At 24.5% G+C, this 26,588-nt stretch overlaps 1 protein-coding gene across 1 annotated transcript; it reads left to right on the top strand.

The window, feature by feature from the left end:
• Nucleotides 1-26,588, top strand: LOC100213122 (rab11 family-interacting protein 3). The gene is made up of 14 exons (XM_065803205.1): nucleotides 1-74; nucleotides 273-324; nucleotides 1,584-1,972; nucleotides 8,965-9,061; nucleotides 10,988-11,139; nucleotides 13,615-13,931; nucleotides 15,056-15,227; nucleotides 15,993-16,096; nucleotides 23,590-23,680; nucleotides 23,777-23,826; nucleotides 24,122-24,203; nucleotides 24,935-25,186; nucleotides 25,397-25,471; nucleotides 25,586-26,588. Exons 3-14 carry the CDS (start codon nucleotides 1,793-1,795, stop codon nucleotides 25,742-25,744), a joined length of 1,731 nt encoding a protein of 576 aa, XP_065659277.1. The 5' UTR covers nucleotides 1-74; nucleotides 273-324; nucleotides 1,584-1,792; the 3' UTR covers nucleotides 25,745-26,588.

Below are 26,588 nucleotides of genomic sequence, written 5' to 3'. Positions count from 1 at the left end.
ACATACTCGATTTTACATATCGTTTTAATGTGTAAATGTGTAATGGGTTTGTAGCTATTTCCAATTGAAAGCAGGTGCACTGTTATGTTAATCTTATGTAATAATAAAATTGGATACTTTGAAAATTATTGATTGACATTTATTGTCTGTTTTATCTTGTGGTATTATCTTGTTATTTTTTTAACAATGAGAGCATATTATTTCGTTTTAAATTTTCAAAGTAAGATTATTCTTATTGTTAATTGGATATACATTGTACTTTTTTTTTATAGAAAAACTCGCTTTTTAATTTGAAAATAAGCTAAGAGCTTAATTTTTATCAAGGTATTTTGATTTTTCTTTAGTTTAAGCTCTTTTTATTTAGTTGTCATTATTTGTAAATAAATTATTCTTGAAATAATGTTTTTTATCATTGATTTTTGTATGTAAATTATTATCTAATTTTTTTTTTTTAATTTTATTCTTCTTTGTTCATTGAGTACTCTTTATACAAACACACACGCTGATATATGTATATATATATATATATATATATATATATATATATATATATATATATATATATATATATATATATATATATATATATATATAAATAAATAAATAAATAGAATATATTTCAGACAACAAGCATGTACAAATTAGGAGCCAGGTCCATAGTTTTATTTTTGTTTTTTTTTTTTAAAAAAAGAAAAGTATTATTTTAAACTTTGATTAACTGAATTAATAGAGTGATTCACCAAGGTACAAGCCATCAACTGTTTACGAAAAGCATGTCTATAGTTTAAGATAATTGTATGAAAAGATGGTAATCTGAACTCTAAAAGCATGTAAGATATACTATCATATTTGTTGTATCCGAAAAACATTTTAGCACATTTGTTGTAGCAATACTGAAGGCGTGCCATTGTTTTATCATTATAATTTTGCCACAAAGGAACACCATATAAACAAATGCAGTATGCTTTAAACAGTTTAACCTTCACTCTGGTGGAACATAAATGAAAGCGTCTAATTAAGATATTTGTACGTGTGTAAAGGCCCTTCACCTCTTTGATTATATCAAGATCATCGGTTAGGTCATTTTTAATTATATATATATATATATATATATATATATATATATATATATATATATATATATATATATATATATATATATAAATGTATATATATATATATATATATATATATATATATATATATAAATATATATATATATAAATGTATATATATATATAAATGTATATGTATATATATATATATATATATATATATATATATATATATATATATATATATATATATATATAAATAAATAAATAAATAAATATATATATATATATATATTTATTTATTTATAAATAAATATATATATTTATTTATTTATTTAAACTTTAAATTAAAACTGAAAATTTAAACTCTAAAAACTTGAAAATTTTATAAATTTTTTTTAAAACTCAAAACATTAGAATTTGAAATCCAAAATAGCATACACAATTTACTTGTATTACTTACATATTGCCTTGTTAAATTATCTGTAGACATTTTTAAACTTAACTTTTTTTATTGTTTTTATTTAGATTTAAAGTTAAACAAATTCAGTGCACATTTATTGGTTAATGAGTATTAGTAAATGAAAACTTGTGATATATATATTATGATATCATGTGTCTACATTAGCATTTCTTTTTATACACCGTGGAGTATTTTTTATACGCTGCATGTTTTTTTAATTCATGAAATGCAGTGCAAGACCTAATTTTTAATGCAATTCTAAAGAATATTAAAAATGATGGATGTTTTTCATAACAATGATGAAGAAAATTATGCTATTGAGCAAAATAACAACAGTGGTCTAATGTTGCTGAAGCCTATTTTTGATGCATGTGATATTAATAATGATGGTTTTGTTAAAGTTGAAGATCTTGTCAAGCTTGGACAAAAACATATTCTTGATAGCAGTGGTGAAGTAAGTAGTAGTGTTTAATTATATTACACATGTTCAATTTTTTAAACAATTTAAAAAAAATTTAATTTGATAAATATTAACCAATGTTGATTTAATTATAAGTACAATAGCTATAATGAAATCATCACTTAAAAACAATCCTCCATAAAATAAGTTTGTAGCTCATAGTTCAATTTCTTTATTATCAAGAAGTTATGAATTTGATTAGAAGTTATCAATTAGACAGGTTAAATTTTATGAGCCTTATGAACTACATTGAGGAAAAATGGATATATATATATATATATATATATATATATATATATATATATATATATATATATATATATATATATATATATATATATATATATACAGGGTGTTCAGGATAAATTTGACATATTTATAATTGATTATATTTTTTTGTAGATTAGAGGTATTAATACACACTACAGGTCATTTAAAAGTTTGAACCCTTCTTCATTCATATACAAGATGTCAGAAAGGATGGATGACTGGAACCCACCTGAATCATGGAAGAGAATAACTTGCATCATGATGATTCGTGCCGGCCATCAAAATAAGGATATTATGACTGCTGCCCAATGCTCCCTGAACACAGTAAAAACAATCAGGTATGAACTAGAGACTTGCAATGGTGACTACGAGGATGTAGGTAGAAGAAAGATCCCTAGCAGACGATCTGATTGCGTTCGTACAGCAGAATTCCTCTCAAGTCTGCAGGAACAGGTGTTGAAGAACCCTGGCATTGGAATTCGAACTTTGTCACGTGAAATGAATGTTGCATCCTCTACTATGAAGCTTGCACTCAATGAAGACCTTAGCTACTACTCATACAAGCATCATGATGCAAGTTATTCTCTTCCATGATTCAGTTGGGTTCCAGTCATCCATCCTTTCTGACATCTTGTATATGAATGAAGAAGGGTTCAAACTTCTAAATAACCTGTAGTGTGTATTAATACCTCTAATCTACAAAAAAATATAATCAATTATAAATATGTCAAATTTATCCCGAACACCCTGTATATATATATATATATATATATATATATATATATATATATATATATATATATATATATATATATATATATATATATATATATATATATATATATTTCAAGGCTCGAATTAGGTGATCACAAATTATAAAAACCTTGAACGCTGTTTTAATGAAACGTTCAATATATCAAATTGTAGAAATTAATGAAAAAACAAAGCAATAAATTTACTACTGAAAAAATAATACCAGTCAAAACTTACATATTTTAAATTATTGTTTGTTTAAACACCAGGTAGTTTAAGAATTATAATTAAAAAAAAATTATAGGAAAAAAATAATAACTAAAGGTCTGAAAAATTTGCGTGGTAATTTAAAAATCAGTATTCACAAACAACCTGGGTGTATTTTGAAAGTAATAAATGTTCATAATGTATAAAATATTTTAGACTGAAATACTTTAAAAAATTGTTTAGAATACTTTTATTGATTGTGGTTAGCTAATTTTAATTCACTTCTTTTTAAAAAAACCTCTTAAAATTTTGCTACCTTTTAAGAAGTCATTGCAATAAATAAACATTAGTAACTTGTTATTTAAATTTAAATAATTATTATATGCTATCATTAGCGCATTTTTTAAATTGAGTTATCAAGATAACGATTAGCATTAGTAATTTTTAAAAAGTTCTTCATGCATTGTAAAGCATGAGGGGGTAACAAAAATCTTTTTATATTATGATTTTTTTATGTTTAGTTGATAGTTTTATAAAAATTTAATTATATAATATAAAAAATTTAAACAAGTTATTTAAAACTAAGTTTTCAAAAATATTAAACATCTAAATTACTTTGATGTTGACAAATCTACCTTTTTAATTAAAACACCATTTTAAATCTGCCCACATGAGCTGTTTCAAAATAACATAATTTCAACCTGTTAATAGTAGTATTAGTTACTTACTGTACAACTTTGTTGTGAGTTTTTGTTGAAAAAAGCAGACTTGATTTAAAATTATCTCAAAAGTAAAAAAGTAATACTTTTATAGCATAAAGTATTTTTTTATTAACAAACTTAGTAAATGTTGTAAAACAAAAATTAAAACACTAAAAAAATATTTTTGAATTCACTGGCCAATAAAAATAAATGACTGTCAAATCTATGTGCAAAAAAGTTCACAATTGCATTTAAATGCTTTTTTACAAATTAATATTTTCTGAATAAGGATCACAAGTAATATTGAAATTTCCAAAATAAAAAAGTTTTTACCTTATGTAAACTGCTAAACAGATTCGAAAATTTTTATGCAAGTAGCTTGCATGGTTTGCTATGTTAGTTTTAAGAGAGTGTTTCACTGCTCTCAAACTTATTTAATATGACAGCAGTATTCCATAAAAGGGCAGATTTGAGATTTATAGAGATAAAGAGTAGAATCCTGAGTAAGAAAGTGGCAAGCATGATAAAGAAATGCAACCTTAGCAGATGCTAATTATACAAACAATTTGATATATGGTTTCCAAAAAAGATTGGAAGTAAGAGTTAATCCTAGAAGATTAAGGGTAGATGGCTCATCGAGTACATTGCCTTTCATAAATATTGGAAGATTGAGATTGTTGGGATAACAATTAGCTGAAAAAAAATTTAGTGTTTTCTGAATTAAAGTTCACCAACCACTGAAAACCCATACATGCAGAAGTGAGATCTTTTTCAAGCTCGAATGACCCCTCCAAACCATCAGAAAGTGTTGGCTTCTTATCAAGACAAGAGTAAGTGGTAGTATCATCAGCGAACCATGCCACCTTAGATGTGAGAATTTCTGGGAGATCGTTAATGAAAATTAAAAAAAAGTATAGGGCCAAGGATAAAACCTTGAGGAACCCCTAAAGTTAAAGGATGTAAAGAAGAGTGCGGTCCATCAAGGATAACTTTTATACTACGATTGGTAAGGAAGGATTTAATAGTCTTAAAAATGTTAGCTGAAACATCGTAAGAAGAGAGCCAAATATCTCTTCGACAATGCACACCAAAAGTACCAATAGGGACAGCATTCATGCATAACATGGCACTGTTAGTACTTTGTATTTTGCAGCTGTTGACTTTGATATTTCACAGCTGATGACTCTCTGAGAGCTACCACAGAGTTTAGGAAACCTGACTACCAGCTGATCTCAGAAACATAAAACTGAGTTTTAGAGCTGTACCCTCTTTAGGAGAAAATAGAATGATTTGCTAGTCATGAAAACAGAGACACAAGCAAAATCCATGAATTAAGTCAAAAAGATCCAGCATTCAACATTCTAAACTGGATTCAATGTATTATAAATACATCTACCTCAGCCTAATAAATGAAGAAGGCATGTGAGGCTGGTCAACAAATAGAATCTGTTTACCCTTTGAGTCTTTGCCTAGGAGACTTTCTATTAGACAGTAGCCGGATGCATTTAACACCTGCCCATGATAAGTATTTTTATCGTGACTCCATCTCTAGCCTTTTTTTCAACCAAGAGCCTCAAGGAAGGGGATGTTTTAAGTTAGAGTTGGCTTCACCTAACCTTTGCCTAAAAAAGTGTATCCTACAAGGCAGCAGGACATAAAGCAGGTTGTACAAGTGTATATATATATATATATATATATATATATATATATATATATATATATATATATATATATATATGTATATATATATATATATACATATATATATATATATATATATATATATATATATATATGTATATATATATATATATACATATATATATATATATATATATATATATATATATATATATATATATATATATATATATATATATATAGTATATATATATATATATATATATATATGTATATATATATATATATATATATATATATATATATATATATATATATATATATATATATATATGTGTAAATTATGTTAGTGTATTTTACAAATAGAGTGCTCAATGTTCTTAAAGAACAGAGCAATAATTAATTAGTAAAAAACACTTATCTAACTTTTATCTTCGACTCGGAGTTTCACCATCGCTGGATCATCAGGAAGAGTTACTAAATCTCAAAAAAAATTCAATTTATAGAAAAAAATATTTTACAGGAAGTTATAAATTATTATAAAAAAATTTTTAATTACTATATTTTTTTGTTAACGGGAAGTTACAGAAAGTAATTATGAAATAATTTTCTTTGGAATGGGGATAGTTTAATTTGGTCATTTGTTTTTATAATTTTTTAAGAGGTATTTATTTTCGTGCCTACATTTAGAAATTAATTCAGATTTTTTATTTAATAAATTTTCTTGATTCAAATGAGTAATTATTTCAAATTTTTCTTGCAAACATAGCATACATTTTTTGGAAATGTTATTATAGGCAGGGGCAGATTTTAGAATAGACCATTGTAAATTAAAATTTTTATTTTTTTCTTTTAAATCCCAAATATATTTTGACAGCATAGTCTCTTTTGAATATTTTTTGTGTTTAAACGATTGTTTGTGGTTGGCATAACGTTTTTTCCATTCCCCCTCGGTTAAGCCAATATATTGTTTATCAGGGTTGTTTTGTGAGGAAACTAACTTAAGTGTATATATATATATATATACACTTAAGTTAGAGTTGGCTTCACCTAACCTTTGCCTAAAAAAGTGTATCCTACAAGGCAGCAGGACATAAAGCAGGTTGTACAAGTGTATATATATATATATATATATATATATATATATATATATATATATATATATATATATATATATGTATATATATATATATATATATATATATATATATATATATATATATATATATATATATATATATATATATATATATATATATATATATATATATATATATATATATGCAGTTGTTTGGTTGTCTTGATTTTTTCCATAAAATGTAAACATTTAAAAAAAAAAAAAGTTTGTCAGTAGTATTCTGATTTTATTGGACCAAATCTTATCAATCCAACATTTTTTAGTTTTGCATTTTTATTTATATATGTATTTATTAATTTATTTTAATTTTTACTTAATATTTTTCATCTAATAAGTAAAATAATTTACTACTTTTAAATAATTTGTGTTATTCAAATGTAGAAAAAAGTTAATAGTGTTTCTAATAATGTCAATTATTTTATTAATTTATATTAATTATGTCAATTGTTTCAATAAATTATGTCAATGGTTTTAATAAATTTCTAAAAATCTTAAAATTTTTTTTTTTCTGATTTTGATAATGATGATGGTTTTTTTTGAATTTTATTCTAATTGTTAAAAAATAATCTATACTAATAAAAAATATCTGTACCAAAAAAATTTATTTAGCTGATTGATTTAAAATTCTTAGATAAAATTATGAATTTTTAAATGTAAACTATACTAAAAATATTGTGAATTATCTTTTACTTTAAAGATGACATGTTATTTGATAGATAAAATTTTTCATAATATTGTTATGTTACTGTTTAAATAAGTTTCTTATTATTTTTTGTTTATTTATTTTATTTATAATGCTTTATTTTTTTAGATTTTTTAAAATAGCATTTAAATTAATATTTTATTAAACAGACATTACATATTATGACAATATTTTTAATTGAAAGAATATTTGTAATATTGGTGCAATAAGCATTTGAATAAAACCATAAAAGAGTTAAGTTGTTTATATATATATATATATATATATATATATATATATATATATATATATATATATATATATATATATATTTAACAATAAAAACACAGGCGAGTAATTTTTAAAAATTCTTCTTAATAAATGTTTTTTATATATATATATGTATATATATATGTATATATATATATATATATATATATATATATATATATATATATATATATATATATATATATGTATTTATATATACATATATATATATATATATATATATATATATATATATATATATATATATATATATATATATATATATATATATATATATATATAAACAACAACAACAACACAGGCAAGTTATTTTTTAAACTTATTCTTCTTAATAAATGTTATCATACTAAATGGTACTATTTCTAATGCTGCTAATTTCACAATTTTTTTATTGTAAAGTTTATTTTAAGAAAAGAAAAAAAAAGACTTGCAAAGCTTCCAATTATTAGTTAGTTTGATTTGTTTTAATATTAACAAAATTTAAAAATTTTAAATTATAAAAAAACTAAATTGTAACACAAAAACTTAACAAATTAACTGTTATTAAAAAATCTAGATTTAACTATTATTTTATAATATTTATTATCGACCAGCAGTTTAGGTGTGTTGTATCCGTTTATTTTTAATATTTTATATATATATATTTTTAAGTTTATTCACTTTTTCGCGGCCTAGATGCTACTGCTCCTAGGCCATGGAACTAGTTTTTGTTACCCCTCTATCGCTCTCCTAACCCTTTTAACTCCAAAGCATAAAACTTGATCAAAAAGGCTGCTGTGTGGTAAAACAAGTTGACTTTTAGGAATGTGGTGGTTTTAAGTTTTCTTCAACAATGCCTTTTCCACTATAAATGAAGAAATACAATAATACAGGTAAATAATTTTTCACACAATAATACAGGTTAATTTATGAATATCTTAAATATACAAAAATTGTATAAGTCAAATTAACAAAAATAAGTATATCACAATAATGAAATTGTCAACAAAACTATGTAAAAAAATATGTTATACTAATAAAGAATTCTAACAAACTTGATTTATATAATAGTAAATGAAAAACAAATAAGGTTTAATTTTCTTAAAAAATTATTCTTCTAACATAACATTTTATTTATTCACCCTATTACCTCTAGACACCCTTTTTTATGGTCTATGTTATTAAATATCATATTATAAAAATGTTGATAATGTATATTGCTCATATTTTATTTAATTAAATAAATTTGTTAAAAATGTCAAATATAAAAAAGTTGTTACTTGTGTATTTCTAAAATTTATCTTTATTTATTGGAAAAATTTAGGAGTTAGAATTTATACTGAGTCAACTGGATCAGAATGGAGATGGTCTAATAACCTTTCAAGAATTTAGTGATAAAATACAAGACTTTATAATGGAAGGTATGTTTATGTTAATGATTTAAAAATGTATTGAAGTGGTTAACATATATATTTATTCTTGTATGCATGCATACAGGTTAATAAAATAGTATAAAATATTTGAAAGAAGAGGAAAATAATAGCAATTCTTTTTTGCTTTTTTGTCATAAAGATAGAAAAATATGTACAGTGCTGGCCAATGAATAAGGAGTTATCGCATTTATTGCAAGAAATTAAAATAAAACAACAAGAATAACTTAACAACCTAAAGAAAAACATTAAAAATGACTTAAATAAGACTTAAATATAGAAGCATCATGTAAAAAATGTCACAAATGCAAAATTCTGAAAGATCATTAAGTTTGCTGCCTAATATTTGGTGTGTCCACCCTTATTTCTTAGAATGGTTAAAACGCAACGAGGCATCGACTGGATAAATTCCATGCAGAGACGACATATATGATCACTGTGGTGCCATGTATTAATTAGTTTTTCAGTTAATTCTCTTTTGTTAGTAGATGCAGTTTTCAGAACTTCCCTTTTCAGCTCGTTCCACAGCCTCTCAATCAGGTTGAGGTCAGTACTGTTGCCCGGCCATTCCAGAACAGGAATCTTCTGGTCCTTCAGGAATTTCATCACGGATTTGGCTGTATGGCATGGAGCCTCATCTTGCATGAATATTGCATCTCCACGTGGAAGCCATTCTTTTACCTGTGGTATGAGATGTGTTTCCAGTACTCTCTTGTATTGGTCCTGTTGCATGATCCCTTCCATAAAATATAGATGTCCCGGTCCGTTGATAGAAATAACACTCCAAAACATCATCTTTTGTGGGTGTTTTACAGTTTCCAGGATACAGTCAGAGAAGCACACCTGAATAACAAATATTAACCTGTAAAGTAACTGTACTCAGTACAGTATCACATACCATATTTTATGATGTAGAAAATACACATAATAACATGACAGAACTACAAAACTAATGAAAAAATAAATATTATTATCACCATAAAGTGGGCAATATGTTTCTGACTTTAAATAATTTCATAAGAGTATGTAAACTGCTTGCCTTCGACCAATTGTTTTTGGTCCAATCGGTGTGTCGACGTGCCCACGTCAGCATCTTCTCCTTCATTGCAACCGTCAGCTTGGGTTTCTTTGTGGGTTTGTATGCCTTGTAGCCGAAATTCAACAAACGTCTTCTAGCAGTTCTTGAGCTTACTGTAAGTTCTATTATACCATTCCATTCCTGTGCTAACTCTACGGAAGATTTCTTATGTCCTTTTCAGCACAAGTTCAGAAGTACGCGATTATTCCTAAGGGTAGTCTAGGAAGCCCTTTTACAATTTTCTCTCTTGGTAGCTATGACATCTTGGCCTTTGGACAGCTTATTTCTGGTTCTTCCAACAGTCTCACGCGAGACTTCTAACTTGCGAGCTATTTCGGAATTCAGAAGAGCAGTATTTTCTAATAACAGTATTATTTCACTTTTTTTTGCTACGCTAATGTCCTGTTTCATACCCATTTCTGTCAAATAGTGTCTCTCTTACCACTTGAAGCTTGTTTCAATAACAGCAAATACAAGTAAAATTACAATTAAGCTACAAAAGACGCCAAAATTAATGACCAGATATCGCCAAAAACAGCAATCAAGAACCTAAAGCAAATTTTATACAAAATACAAAAAAAATCATATTTTAGCAACAAATTTGAAAAATCCATGACAACAAACAATAAAATAAGTATTATGACAGCAACTTATGTAATAAACAAAAATGTAATTATATAGCCAAAGTAAAACTGAATACGCTAGATCTGATCAAATCCTTCTAAACTCCTAATTCATTGACCAGCACTGTAATATACATAGTTATATTAATTTTTTTTATTTCTCATAAATATAAAAACATGTAATATACATAGTATATATATTTTTTTTATTTACAGGATCTGGTTATTCTGTAAATTATAATATAGAAAATGAAGAACTACACAGGGAAGATCAAAGTAGCATAATTGACCATCAAGAGGACTTTGTTGACTCTGCTTTGCCTCAAAATGGACCAAGTTCTTTTGCTGAGAGTGAAGGTTTTTATGAGGTGATTTGTTTTAAACTTTAAACTGTTTTAATAAGTGATTTAAACAATATAAAGTAATTTTAGTTTCTTTTTCTGTTGAATCATTAGGTAAAAACCTCTTTTCCTGATTCTTCTTGGCGATCTTAGAAAAGGAGAAACTCATAGTAAAAAAGATATTTAAATATAATATCATATTATATATATATATATATATATATATATATATATATATATATATATATATATATATGAGCTGTCCTAAACCTAACTAGGTCTATCATTTTGTCCACCTCTTTCTTGATTAAACACCAAGGCCTTTTTTTAAAGCGTTACACTGCTGACAATTTACATACAAGTTAAGCTATTTTACATATGCTTAATGTGATTTCGGTTAAGCGACTTTTTATCATTTTTTAACATTTAAATTATTCTTTAAGTGGTAAAATAATAGAAGTAATTAATTTTATAAAAAAATCACTTTGACAATTATGTAAAAAAGTTTGTTACAAAAGTTTGAATGATGGTTATGTTGGAAGCGCTATTTATAAACGAAAAAAATTCAGATAAAATTAAAAAGAAAAAAAAACTTTATTAAGCTTTTTATCAAAGTATTTTATAGAAAACAAATTTATTTATTTATTTTGTTTACGAAGTTCTTTTTAACCTAAAAGAAACCTATAGAGGAAATATTTAAAATAATTTTTTTTTATTTATTATCTTGCTTCCCTTTATTTTCTCTCCAGTTAAAGCCATAAAGATGTGAGATGTGTATTTCTAGCATATGCCTTCTGCAGAGAAACCATATAAATGGAGTATTATTAATGGAGCTAAGAATAACAACAGCTCCAGAGTGTATTCCAGTATTGGATGCTGTAGCGTCACAGCAAATAGCAAATATTTGATCTAAAATGTTGAGGTGATCTAGCAGATTTAAAATTGCTTTAGCCTGGTAACTGCCTTCAAAACTTGATATCTGAACAACACTGAACAGTGCGTCATTTGTGTCATCCATTTCAGGAGATGTAACACCAATTGCTATTTTGCTAAACAGATCTTCAGCACTTATACTTATCATTATCTTATATTTAGTAGAATGACTGAATCTATTAGGTAAATCTTCATCATCTGAAGAATCTAAATCAAGTTCTGATTCAAAATCATACCCAGATGAATGAAAAGAAACCTCAAGTTCATTGGATTTTACTGCATTCATTGTGATTCTACCTTTACATGATGCCTCGTCCATCCTCTTGAGCTGAATATTTTTATTTTAAACTGAATTTTCTAATACTTTATCCAGTTCTTCTATAATATACATGTTTCTCTTTCTTTTTTGATCTAGGTAGAACTGAATATCCTCCTCTTGGACATTCTTAGAACGAAATCACTTCTGATTTACTTTTTGTTCAAAAGGTGTATTACTTTCCTCTAAAAACTTATTCTGTATCTTAGATATGTTGCCATCTCTAGAGTTCCAGTTCAATGATTTAAGATGATGCAGGTTTATGCACTTATTATAGAGCTTGAGTATCTTATCCCCAACAATGGATCCGCTGATGCTTCTGAGGGTAGGCTACTATCAACTTAGTAGATTGAAATCTTATTTCTCTAAAATAAAAACTTTTGTTCTTACATAATTTTTTTTGCCTCATTGTGTCTCATTTTTAACACTTATGAGGGAGAGGGGCATTAAAAATGTAAAATTGTTGGGTTCGCAACAAAAAAATATTTAAAAATCTCAAATTTAATGAAAAATGAATAAGTTGCAATTTTACATATAGCTGTAATTGACTTCAGAAAAAAAATTTTTAGTCATATATATGAACTCAGTAGACATAAGGAAATGGGAAAAACATTGCGTGCAAAAAATTTTTTTTGGGTCACCCTAATATTTATATATATATTTATATATATATATATATATATATATATATATATATATATATATATATATATATATATATATATATATTTATATTTATAAAATGAAAATCATCAGGTAAAGTCCTCTTTTCCTTATTCTTCCTGATGATCTTAAAAAAGGAGAAACTCACAGTAAAAAGATATATAAAATATATAATATCTAGTATAATATATCAGTTTAATTTTTTTATTTATGAAGTTTTGATTTGCTGGGTAGTTTTGCTTATGTTGGGTACTTATGCCTTTGTTTTTAGGTTTTTATAAAAATTTTATTTGTTATTGTTAACTACAAATAAAAACTAAAACTCTTGTTTATTACATTTGATTTAATAAAGCCATTATTTAGATAAATAAAGACATAGTTTAACTTTGTCCTTATTTTAACCATGTTGCTTAACATTGCTGAGATTTAGAAACCTGGTTCTATATACTAACCTGTTCCGACCTGGTGCTAAGCAATGTGTTGGCACAATTTTTCTTGATTATTTTCATTTCTTTTAACTTTTTATATTTATAAATTTTCATAATTTATTTATAGCAATATATTTTTTATTGATAATCCTTTTTTTTAAGTCTGATACTACATCTCAAAATACAAATTCGACAGCAGATGCAAATGGTGACATTGAAGAGTTAGAGAAAAGAAATTTGGTAAATGGAATTACACCAAATTACTTTACAAAAGCAAAAAAGACATCAAGTATATATTCTACATATCCACCAAAACGAAAAAATATGCGTCAGTCACTCTCCTTGGTAGAACTTCAAAAAAAACAGTTAGGTTGTACAAGTGAATATCAATCACAAGAGGAAGGATTTGAAGCATTTGGAGAAAACTCAGTTTTATCAGATTCTTACCAAAATCCACATTTAACTTCAAGTCCTCATGAGTAATTTGATTTTTTTTTTAATTTACTAGTTGCATTTTAATATTTATTAACTAATTTAATATTTATTTTATAATATTAATAATATTTAATATTATTATGTTATTATTACTATTATAATTGTTATTCTTGTTATTGTTATTAATATTGCATTTATTCTTATTGCTGTTATTATTATTAATATTATCATTGTAATTATTATTGTTTTTACTATTATTATTATTATTATTGTTATTATTGTTATTATTGTTTTTAGCTTTACTCAAATTTTTTATGCATTGTTTGTCAAAATAAAAACGAAAATAAAACAAACAAAACATTAAACTAAATGAAAGGCAATGTAATAAAGAATTAATGAATATGATAAATAGAAGTGTTGTATAGTTTTTAAAAAAGGGAAAATTATACCTATAGAAAAGCAAGTTGTAAGTAAACAGTATTATATAAATATTTATTTTGTTGTTAGGGTTTCTAGCAACAATAAAGTTAGTAATGCTTAAGCATTTATGTATTTTTATTGTTGTTTAATTTGTTTAAGATTTTTGTGTTTGTATTTAAGTTAATGTACACAATAAAACACAATAAAATTATAGTAGGTTATTTCTTGCTATAGATTTTTAGTGGTAGATTTATTTATAAAGTAAATAGGCCTAATTTTTTTTCATTTCTTATGTGTTGGGGGTGTGATTTAAGGGTGTGTGGTTGTAATATATTGTTTATTTGTTAATGTTTGAAAAGTTTTAACAAAAGTCTTGATGAGTGATGATGAAATTATGGTAGTTTTATCATAGATATTTGTTTTAATTAAAATTCTATGTACCCAGTCTTTTAAAGAGTTTTTTTTTCTTGCAAATTTTTTTTGGCTGAAAAACCAGTCTTTTTAAGATAATTTATCTGTGTGCCTTTGAAAAAAATTAGTTTTGAAACAAATTGAAAATTTCATGATTTTAGATGATAAGTGTAGGTTTATTTTGATTATGGTGTAACTTTTTTTTTACATTAGTTTGGATTATATTTCTATGGGGGTTTTAGTTATTATATATCATAGCTGTTTCATTTATTGTTAGAAAAAAAAAAGAAATCTAAAATTGATAGTATATGTAAAAATTATAAAATAAATTTTTTAGTCCCAAGTTGTCTAGACAAAGGCTTTCTGGCAGTTTAGCTGCACGCAACCTGCGTCAAGCACATTCAGCTCAAACCAGTTTACATGGAAGTACAGAAGAAATAAGTTTTGAAATGCCCAGCAATAGACATTCTTTTTCTGACAGTGAAGATTTCTCTTATTTAAATGATGAGGTAAATTTTTATATTTTATAATTATTTATATAATTTTTCTTAACAGTTATACAACCTTTTTACATCAATTGTTATGCATGGAAAAATTTTGCATGGAGTATTTGAGACATGACTCAAACTCTCAAATGTTTTAACTAATATTTAACAAATGTTAACATTGTCTCGATCATTTTTAAGTTATTGTAGTTTAAAATTTTATTTTTTATTTTTTGATTATTTTCTAATTTCTTTAAACTGAGTTTAACATAAATGTTATTGTGAATATATGTTAAATTTTGTCTAAATTATTAATAAATTATATATAATATATATGTAAAAAAATTAGATTAATGTAACTAACTTTTATTTTAAAAACGTTTGGACAAAATACAAAATAGTTGCATTTTTAGTAACAAACAGCAAAAAATTAAAATATAGTCAGAAAAACAAAACACAGTAATGAGTGACCATAATCTTTTTCATTCGGATTTACTTTTGTGATTTAACATATTTAAATGTACAAATTTGACTAAAAATTAGTATATTTAATTGATAAGAATGGAGGGTAATGTAATTTTTCATTATATTTTTCTGAATCAGCACATCCAAATATATGAGAACCAGGGGAATTAGTAAAAATATATATATATATATATATATTTGGGTCATTTCAAATATCATATTAAAAGTATATTGGAATTATATATATTTGAGTATTGAAATTTATGTTGTAATTTTCAAATTTTATTTTGAAAGTGTTATTAAATCTAGTTGTTTTTTTTATAGATAAAGAAGCTATGCTCTCAACTTTCATTAATGAAAATGGATCAAGAAAGCCATGACGATAAACAAAAGCGCTTATATGAAGAAAATCGTGTGTTACTTAACAGGTGAGCTTTTGACTTTTTCAAATTTGAAATGGCGATATAACAATATATATATATATATATATATATATATATATATATATATATATATATATATATATATATATATATATATATATATATATATATATATATATATATATATATGTATATATATATATATATATATATATATATATATATATATATATATATATATTAACATCAATAATATAATTATTTAATTAAATATATATATATATATATATATATTTATATATATATATATATATATATATATATATATATATATATATATATATATATATATATATATATATATATATTTATATATACATACTAGGGTGCCCTAAAAAACAACACTTTGGAAAATATATGCTTGATGTGAACTATATTATAAATGATAAAAAAACTATATTATATATGAACTATATTATAAATGATAGAAAACATAGGATTTAAACAATATTTTAATAAAAATATTTTTTGGAATCCCCCAAAAACCTTGATCATTTAATAAGTTCCTAATATTATCAGAAAAAAAGTTCTTCAAAAGTGTATGTTATGTCTCAAATGAAGCGTAATCATATGAAAATTTCATAAATAATAATTATATTATAAAAAACTCTATTGAATAAAAATATTGTAAAAAAAACTTATTAAGATTCACTTTTTTCTTTTTTAGTTAATAAACTTCATTTTTAATGCTGTTAAGTCTACCATATTTGTTTTTATATAATATAGTTATCATTTTTAAAATTTTACATAATTTCGCTTCATTTGAGACCCAAAATGATACACTTTTAAGAATTTTTTTTTTAATAATCTTAGGAACTTGTTATATGTTCAAAGGTCTAAAAATATTTTTATATTAAAAATTTTTTAAACCAGTGTTTTTTTGTCATATAGAACACATTAAAGGGGTGGCATCATATATTTTTCCAAAAATGTTGTTTTTTGGGACACCCTAATTATATATATATATATATATATATATATATATATATATATATATATATATATATATATATATATATATATATATATATATATAAACAAAAAAATCAACTACTACAAAAAGATATTTTTTTAAATTAAAATAATGATAATGGTGATGATAATAATAATTGTAATAATAGTAACAGTTTTTATTATAATTATAATAGTTATAGTTATATATATAACAACAATTAAGAATAAAAAGATGTCTATTAATTTAAACAAATAATCTTCCTGTACTATTTTTGATATAAATCCTAATTAATAGAAGATAATGAAGAATAGAATATTTTAGGAGAGTATTTCAGCAGTTCAGTTGAATAATGACTGAGCAAATTGTGTTAATAAAAATAGCTAAAGTGTTGATTGCAAATTTCAAAAAAGAGGATGATTTGATTTAAATGCAAAAGTTCTGTTAAAAGCAAATAAAATTTTAATAAATGATTTTACAAAGGAAATTTTTCAATGTTCCTTTAATGATTATAATTCATCATTTATGCTTATTGTTATAAAAATTAATTAAAAATAATTAAAGAAACAAATTATTTTCTCTTCTTCTAGAATATAAATTTTAGGATAAATGCACTCCAAGGGGCAGCCATTGCTGTGTACCAAAATGAAATAGCTGTAGATTTATAAAAGATTTCCAAATTAATATACAGTAGCTTGCAAAAGTTTATAAACAGCAGAAATATTTTTTCTCATAATTTTTTGCCTTTTCACAGAAAATAAATTTTTTACCAATTGTTTCTCTAATGTGATTGTATAGAATAATTAACTCAAAAAAATAAATATATATTCAAAACATACTATACATATGTTTGTATTAAAAACAAATTTATTTAAAACATGGTGAAATATTTTATAAACGACTCTATAAAATTATTAAAATTTGATTAAGAAAAACATATTTATAAGTTATACATATATTTTTGTATTTATAAAATTAATTTACTGGAGATTTTTTACTTTAATGAAAAATAATGATGGTGTTAGCCAGGAAAATCTTGTTTTTGTGATATTAGTAATTTTTATTGTTATTGTAAATATTGGGAGTTTTTATAGTATAATATTGTCCTATTAATTCATAAAAAGAAAAAGGAAGGTCATTGAATTTTGTGAATTATAAACCCATTGGGAATTCTGCAGTATATGTGGTGCCATTGGGCTGGCTAACACCATGATAATGGAAGTTCAAAGAAATTGTCACAAGAAAAGTTCTATAATAGGTGCTGTAGTGAAGGAGATTCCTTATAAGCTTATATAGAGATTTCTTATAAGCTTTTATATTATTTCTGAGGTTTTTGGTGTGACTAAATCAATAACTAGCATACTAGAGACTTTAAAACACTTGTAACCAAGCCTTGTTCAAAGCATTGTAACCAAGCATGTTCAAGCATTGTAACCAAGCATTGTTCAAGCAGGCTAAAGATAACTACATAACATCAAAACAGAATTTGTTTAGACAATTTAAAAAAAGATTTTTGCAAAAATGTTAATTTTGATAAAGATGATGTTGAAATAAATATATTTGTACCCCTGGAACATGGGGAGCACTAAACATAAAGGATTCAATTATTGAAATTTTTGACGTCACAGTCTACACAAATACATCTCTGTGTCTACAAATGACGTCTCTGTGTCTACACAAATACAGTCAGCATTGTCAAAAATAATTAAGAATAGCCTATGATAAATATATATCATGGGCTATTCTAGATCATATATATATATATATATATATATATATATATATATATATATATATATATACACACACACACATATATATATATATACATATATATATGTATATACATATATATATATATATATATATATATATATATATATATATATATATATATATATATATATATATATATATATATGTATATATATATATATATATATATATATATATATATATATATATATATATATATATATATATATATATATATATATATATATATATACCTAGGGCCATCCACTTTATTTGAAAATTATAAAGCTCTAAGTAATTTTTCTCAGTCAGGTGGTTACTTATAAAAATATATAAGTTTTAAGAGAGCGTTGCTACAACAAGTTATAATAAGAAAACGCTTTTTGATGGTAGAAAGTAAATTTTTGCCACTGGTATCTTAGATTGTTTTACAATTTTAGAGGAAATGCTTTTCTATAAGTTCTTGTATATTATATTGTTTGTTACTTAAGTACTAATGTTCAATAAGTTTCATCTCAATAGGGGTTTGTTAACTGATGACATTTTTCATGTGGCTATCATTTTTTGTACCTAGGGCCATATAGTTTGCCTTTACCTAAGGCCATATATGGGTAAAGAATTTGTTTGATAACAAGGTAGATTGTTAAATTTTGATTGGTGCAGAATTTTTCTTTTTTCTTCTGGTTGTTTTTGGACTAGCCTTTTACACATAGACTTATTTGTCAATTTTTTTCGAACTATTAGTCAATGTTGTTATTTATTTAAGTGTTGCAATTAAGTAACACTAGATAAATTTGTTAAAAATAAATCTAAGATTAAATAAATTTTTAATCAAAATTATGTCTCTTTTTTGTAAATTTATTATGGAATTAAACCTAATTTTCAGAGAGCAGCCCTAGGTACAATTAAAAAAAAGCTTATTGTTTCTAGGGTCACTAATTTTCAAAACCTTCTATGTGACGGACTTTTATATTTTAAGTCAATATACTTATGCCAATACTAATAAAGTTTAGATGTTTTTCTTTTCAAACTCTTTTATTTTCAAATTTTGTTCAGTTTTGAATCAAAAAATAAATAGTAAACAACAATTTTATTTGTTTTTTTAATTCGATCTCCAGTGTGACCACAGACTATTTTTTTACTATTAATGCTCATTAAGATTTAAATCAAACAAATGATTATAACAATAACAAAGTAATTAGTATAGAGATGTTATCATATTAGTTACATCATTTTTTGTCTGTTGCATTGAATTTAAGCATTAAAAATATTCAGTTCTAGCTACACAAATTTCCCCTATATATATTAAGCACTGGCATAACTGCAATACAACTATGCGGTAAATTTTGACAGTGATTTTTAGATAAGGAATTGAGGTTGATTATTTACAATTGTGATATTAAGTTAGGTAGTTGAGATGTGGTTTTTTTATTTACTTTTTATTTACTAAGCAGTTTATTGCAAGCTAATTTTTATTCAAAAAATGCATGCAATTTAATGAGATTTTTATATCGCTTTTTGTGGCATAATAGAAAAAAAGCACTTTTGTGTTAACCGCCGATGCAGTAAAGCCAGTGCATAATATATGTAAATATATGTGTATATATATACAAATATGTTTGTGTATATAATTATTAATAATAATTGAGTTGTTTAAAGAAATAATGATTTTTAATGAGTTCAAAAATTTGCAGGCAAAGGGTTTATGCATAAATAAGAAGGGATTTTTTAACAATATTTGATCAAAATTTATTGGAAATGCAAAATTACATTACTATTTTGTAGGACTATCTTTCCAATCAAGCACGATTTTGCACTTACAAGACATACTAAATTAATGCAAACATCAATAAGAATTGAGTGCTTTATTTCTTTAAATTTTCTGAATAAATTAGCATGATTTTTAATTTTGATGTCTGATGTTTGTCAACAGTGTTTGTCACAGTCAACATGTTCATTGATAAATGATCAATGGCATCTAATCTCAACTAAGTCAATTGATTAGGATAGCCATTTCAAAACACAAACTTTACTCTTTTTGAATTGTTCTTGAACTGGTTTGCTTATGTGTTTGGGATTGCTGATGGTATATCCCTCCTGGAGACATTCTAACTTTTGCATGAAGTAACATAATTCTTTTAAATGTCTTTGTATAATGATAAATAACTCCAGTATATCTATGGAGCAGATCAATACTGTTCTGACTAAAACGTCCTGGAACCATTATGTTGCCTCCTCCATGTTTATGGTAAGCAGTTGTGATTTAGAATCTTATTTTGTGCCTATTGGACTTTAAACAAAATTGATTCCATCTAATTCAAACTGCATAAACTTGTTTTCATCACTAAAAAGAATCTTTGACCATTATTGACTACTCAATTTTAGATACTGAAATGCAAATTTTTCTCAGGGGTTTTGGTTTTTCAAGAAACACACTTGCATGACGCAAGCAAGAACTTGCAATAGAAATTCTACAATTTGTTCCATAAAAACGTTTCATTTGTTCTATAAACATTTATTTTTTATCTTCATACATTTTGCAAGTTATTTGCAAAATGTATGTAAACAACACTAAAATCTCAAATTTTGTTAACACTGCTAACTAAAAGCATTGTTTAGCAATGTCCTAAAGCTCAGCTTCATTAGCAGAGATTAAAAATACTGGAAAATATATAGTTAATGTACGCTCACTTCTAGAAATTTCTATCATTGCTTAGTGTCTTATTTTAGAAAAAGGCCATTTCTGTTGAAAGATTGTGTAGCAAATGTACTGCAAGAAATGATTATTGTTTTTATACACTATATCTTCTTGATTACATTTGCAAAATAGACCATATCAACAACTTAGTTTGGTCTATAGTAAAACTAAATTTTTATTTTTTTCTTCAGACTTGCTTGATTTTGCCTATGTTGAGATTAGTGTCAACCAGCATATATAAATAAATTGAATTTATATATATAAACATACACTACCACTTCTATCATTGTCATTTCCTTCATGCATATATTGTACTCAGAATAATTTTAGTATGAACATTTAAGAAACGTTTACATTTTTAAAATAGTTAAAATGCAAATAATTCTTGAACCTTATATTGCTAATTTCAAAAAATTTTTGACAATGAAAATTTATAATTTGAATTATCCAAAAATTACAACCTTAAGTTTGCCTTTAGTGATTTGTTTAATTCATATTAGTATAGATAAGAGTAATGACCACGTTTAGTAATGTGCTGTGTAAGAATAATGACCATGTAGCGGTAAAGAAACTATATTTGTGCCAATATATGTTAAACATAATGAAATTATGGTGCTTTTTAGACAGTGTCAATGGTATGACTTACAGTTTGGTTTTTTGTCTTTTGCGTCAAACTAATCTTCTCCATCTAAGTCATCATATTGGTATTAACAATTATTATACTTCTTCTCAACTGTTATTGAATCTATATGTACATTAGACCAGAGCAACAGGTATAGATTCAGAAGGAAAGGCCTGCCAGAAATTTGCCTTGAATTTAAAAAATAAGGAGGTTTGCCAATATAGAAAAAGTCCTTTGTTATGCATGACATACCAAGATGATAAAAAAAACCTATATTACTATTTTTTTGGGAGTGCAATACGAAAAAGTTATTATTGTATAAGCTTAATACCAATGAACATTAGCCAATATCTAGGACAAATTTTATGTTGGTAATTGGAGAAAGTTTAACAGGAGGGCATTTTCTAGTCAAAGTAATTTAAAAAAGACAAACCTAAAGAGATGGATACAGCTAGAAGCACCATTGCATGATTCCATATCTACTTTTTTAACATACTGCAAGTAATAATCCTTTATATGGTCATTTCATGCCTACAAATTGATATTAATTCTAATTTTTTATTTAATAAATTTTCTTGATCCTAATGGATAATTTTTTCAAATTGTTATTACTAACACAGCATACATATTTTGAAAACATTGTTATAGGTTGACACAATTTTCAGAATAAACCAATTAATTTGGAAGTAGTATTTTTTATCCCAAATATATTTTAAAAGCAGTTTTTTTGAATATTTTTATGTTTAAAATATTGTTTGTGATTAGCATGTTTTTTTCCATTCATACTCATTCATCCTTAGTGATTTTCCCTTCATCTTTGGTGATTTTTATTAGGAGAGTTCAGATTCAAAGCATAATTCATAATTCAAAGTCATAAGTTTTGTTTACATTGTGTTAATATTTAGTACTAAAATGTTTATTTGTTATGTATTAAATTTGTTCAAGAGGGGGAGGGGTTGCAGTTTTAAAAAACATATTTGAAAATCTTCAATAATTATTAAATATTCATAAATTAATCAAACAAATCCAAGTTTTTCTATTTATAAACATTTTCTTATTCAACTATGTTAAAGAATGTTATTAAATATTCAGATTGATAAATTTGCTCAATGTTTCATGTTGTTTAAAACACTTAACAAGTGCTTTAAGTTGATTCCGTCTAATAAATATCGCAAGCAAATGCAATTGTTTATTTACAATGAAAAAATGGTGAAAAGAATCATAAAGATCTAATTTTTTATTTATTTAATATCTACAAAAGTATAGAAGAAAATCTGAAACACAAAAATTCGTAATCATAATGTCTTAAAAAATATTTTTGATAATCAAATGCTGAAAAATGTGAGTTAAGGTATTCGGTATTTTAGTTATCCAAAAAAAAGTTTCACTTAAAAAAGTTGTTTGGTGTAGTGTAAATATCAGTGCATATTTATTTTTTGTTTTTCTTATAGAATCAATGGTTTGGAGGAACAGTTGAATGACCAGAAATCAATCTCGCTTAAAGTTGTTGAACAAGAGAGTCAAAAGTATAGAAAGGAATTAGTACGGAGATTGTTTAATTTTTTTTTCCTGTTTGGTTAATCGAAATTCTTTTTGTGTCAGATTTTTTCTATACTTTTTGTATAATTTATATTCTAGCTTAAAGTTCAACGCGACCATAGCAACCAAATTGACGATTTACAAATGAGGTATTTTTTTATATGTTCATTTTTTATTATTGATGGTTTTAACTCAATTATTTATTCTTTTTTCGAATATTTAAAATTATGATTGCTTACCATTGCTATATAAAGAGATGTCTTTAATTATCCGCATGTGATTTTAATTACCATTTTATGTGGTAATCCAATTTATATTCAAAAGATGCTGTTATGTTTTGAACACTAAACTTGTGTTTAACAAAGCAGTTCGTTACGGGTATAAATTTTTTGCTGAAAATAAATTTAATGAACTTTTAACTTTTTCATAATGTGTATCTGTAAGGTTTTCGGAGGCACAGCAAGAGATAGAAAATCTCAAATCAATTGAACCAATGCTAAGGAAAGAAATCGAATCTTCATTGGAGGTGAATATATCTTTTAAAATATTTCCTTGCATTTTAAATATCGTTTTTAGTTTCTCCAAACAGAAAACGTGTTTAAACGTTTTATAAATTTTTATGAATTTTTACATGACTTTTGTATATTTTATGTCGACACTGGAATGTTTTAGTAATTTATTTACGATGAGGTAAAGCGATAAAACAAATTTAATTAAAAAAATAGTAAATTTTTTTTTCATAATTATTTATGGTAATTTCCTTTGTTCTTTTACATTGTTAAAACTTTGAACACATAACCATTATTGACATGTTTCCTTTTTGACTTATGATAGATATCGATAAGGAAACTTATTGTTAACTGTTTATTCAGAAATTGTAGAAAATAAAAAATAAAAAAATTTAGAAATAAAAAAAATAAATAAAAAAAAAAACGAAGTAAAAACAATGTTTAAACAACTATTAGAAAAGTTGTATAAACATTGTTTTTATATGTAAAATGTTTGCTTTACTTAAAATGTATTAAAACATATTCATATAATGATTTTATGCATTATGTGTATATGACAATTAATGTATAAAAACATTATACGTGTATATACACATAATGTACATATAATTATATGTTTATTATGTGTATATGTACATAAAATGTTACATAACACATAATGTGTATATGTACATATAATTGTGTACCTGATGTATATGCATTACATACAATAGTAAACAAAATAATAATACGTAAAATAATAATTAAGGAAAGAAGACTTGCTCAAAAGCACATAGAAAAGCTTCAAAACGAAATTGTGGATAAAGAAAAAGAACTCGAACATTTAAGATATAAACTAAAATTAAAAAACGACGAATTAGAACGTGAACAAGTTAAAAGAACAGATGAGGTATCAGCGCTATTGCGTGAAATAGAAAATTTAAAGTATATGAAAAATGCCGCTATTGTTAACTTTGACGAGAGGCAGGATCTACTGAAACAAATCGAAATTTTAAAAAAAGTAATTTTTGTTTTGTCTATTTTTTGTTACGGATGTTTCCTATTTTTGTGATGTTTTTTGCTACGTCCGAGTCTTAATTTTGAATAATGTTTTAGTTTTTTTTTTTTTTTTTTTTTTTTTTTTTTTTTATGTTCGTATCTCATTTTTGAATAAATTTTTTTTGCTATTTAAAATGAAAGAGTATTTTAGTATTTCCTTTTGCGTTCCAAGGAAAATGATTCACTTAAAATGTCAGAAGACGAGCTTAATGCACGATTAATTCAGCAAAGCTCTCATATATTGCAGGTAAAAACGTGCAAATTTTTTTTTCTTTGAAATATAGAAAATACCAAACTATAATTTTTAAGTTTTATTTTTAAAAAACTTTTTGCTCAAGTATCTTTAAAAATGATTTTTTAGAATCGCAAATCTTTAGCTGACGAGCTAGTTTCTGCTGATAAATGTGACGTTCTAGATGCACTTCGCTCCGAAGAGAGCGAAAACCACAGACTAAAGCAGTATATCGAACAATTACTTTCACTCATTATGCAAACAAATCCGTTAATACTAGAAAAGTAAAGTTGTTGTTTTTTTACTCTAAAAATCTTAGATTAAAGAGATTAGTGAATGCGACGCGAAGATCATTTTTTTTTTACGAAAAAAATACAAACTTAATCTCGTTAATCGGCGAGAATAAGTTAAAAGGGATTAGTTAAGTTGTAAATGTGAGTGGACTATAAATAATGCGTTTTGAGGAGTGCTGTTTGAAAAATAAATAATTCTCGTGTACAGTCTTTGAAATAGTATTCAAACAATTATATCCAAATAAGGTTTTATACGTGCTGTAAAATTTTCTAAAGAATTATGTTTGTGGCTTTATGGTGGGTTTGTGGGTAATTATTTTTTCTTTTGCTGTACTTTTAAATTTTATACTTTTTTTTAATTTTATCTCTTCACTAAATATACAAAATTAGTAATTAGTTTTTTTTAATAGTTTCTTAAATGTATATATTAATTTATGAATTTTTTTACCATGATTTTTAATGTCCTATTTTATGGTCGAGAACGAATTTTAATCTGATATTTATATAGAAATATTATTGCTCAATACGAAATATATTCATTATTGCTAACAAGTTTATATATGCATATATTTATAAACGTATCTAAATATATATTTTTTTAATTTAATTAACTTTTGGAATAGCACTTTAAATTTCATTCTTTTTCTATAATGAATATTCTGCATGTGGTGAACTGTTGTAATGAAACATGTATTTTACCGACGGTAAATACTTGTTTTGTAACATATTTTACCCCTGTGGGTTCTTGCTATGTATTTATTAGTTAAAGATTTTTTTTATAATCGGTTTTTAAATATACGTAACTTTTTTTTTAATAATATTTTAATTATGAGTTGTTT

This window comes from Hydra vulgaris, chromosome 08 (assembly GCF_038396675.1).
Source record: "Hydra vulgaris chromosome 08, alternate assembly HydraT2T_AEP".
Lineage (NCBI taxonomy): Eukaryota > Metazoa > Cnidaria > Hydrozoa > Anthoathecata > Hydridae > Hydra > Hydra vulgaris.
The sequence above is the reverse complement of the archived record's forward strand: the minus strand, read 5'-3'. Positions and strand labels throughout refer to the sequence as shown.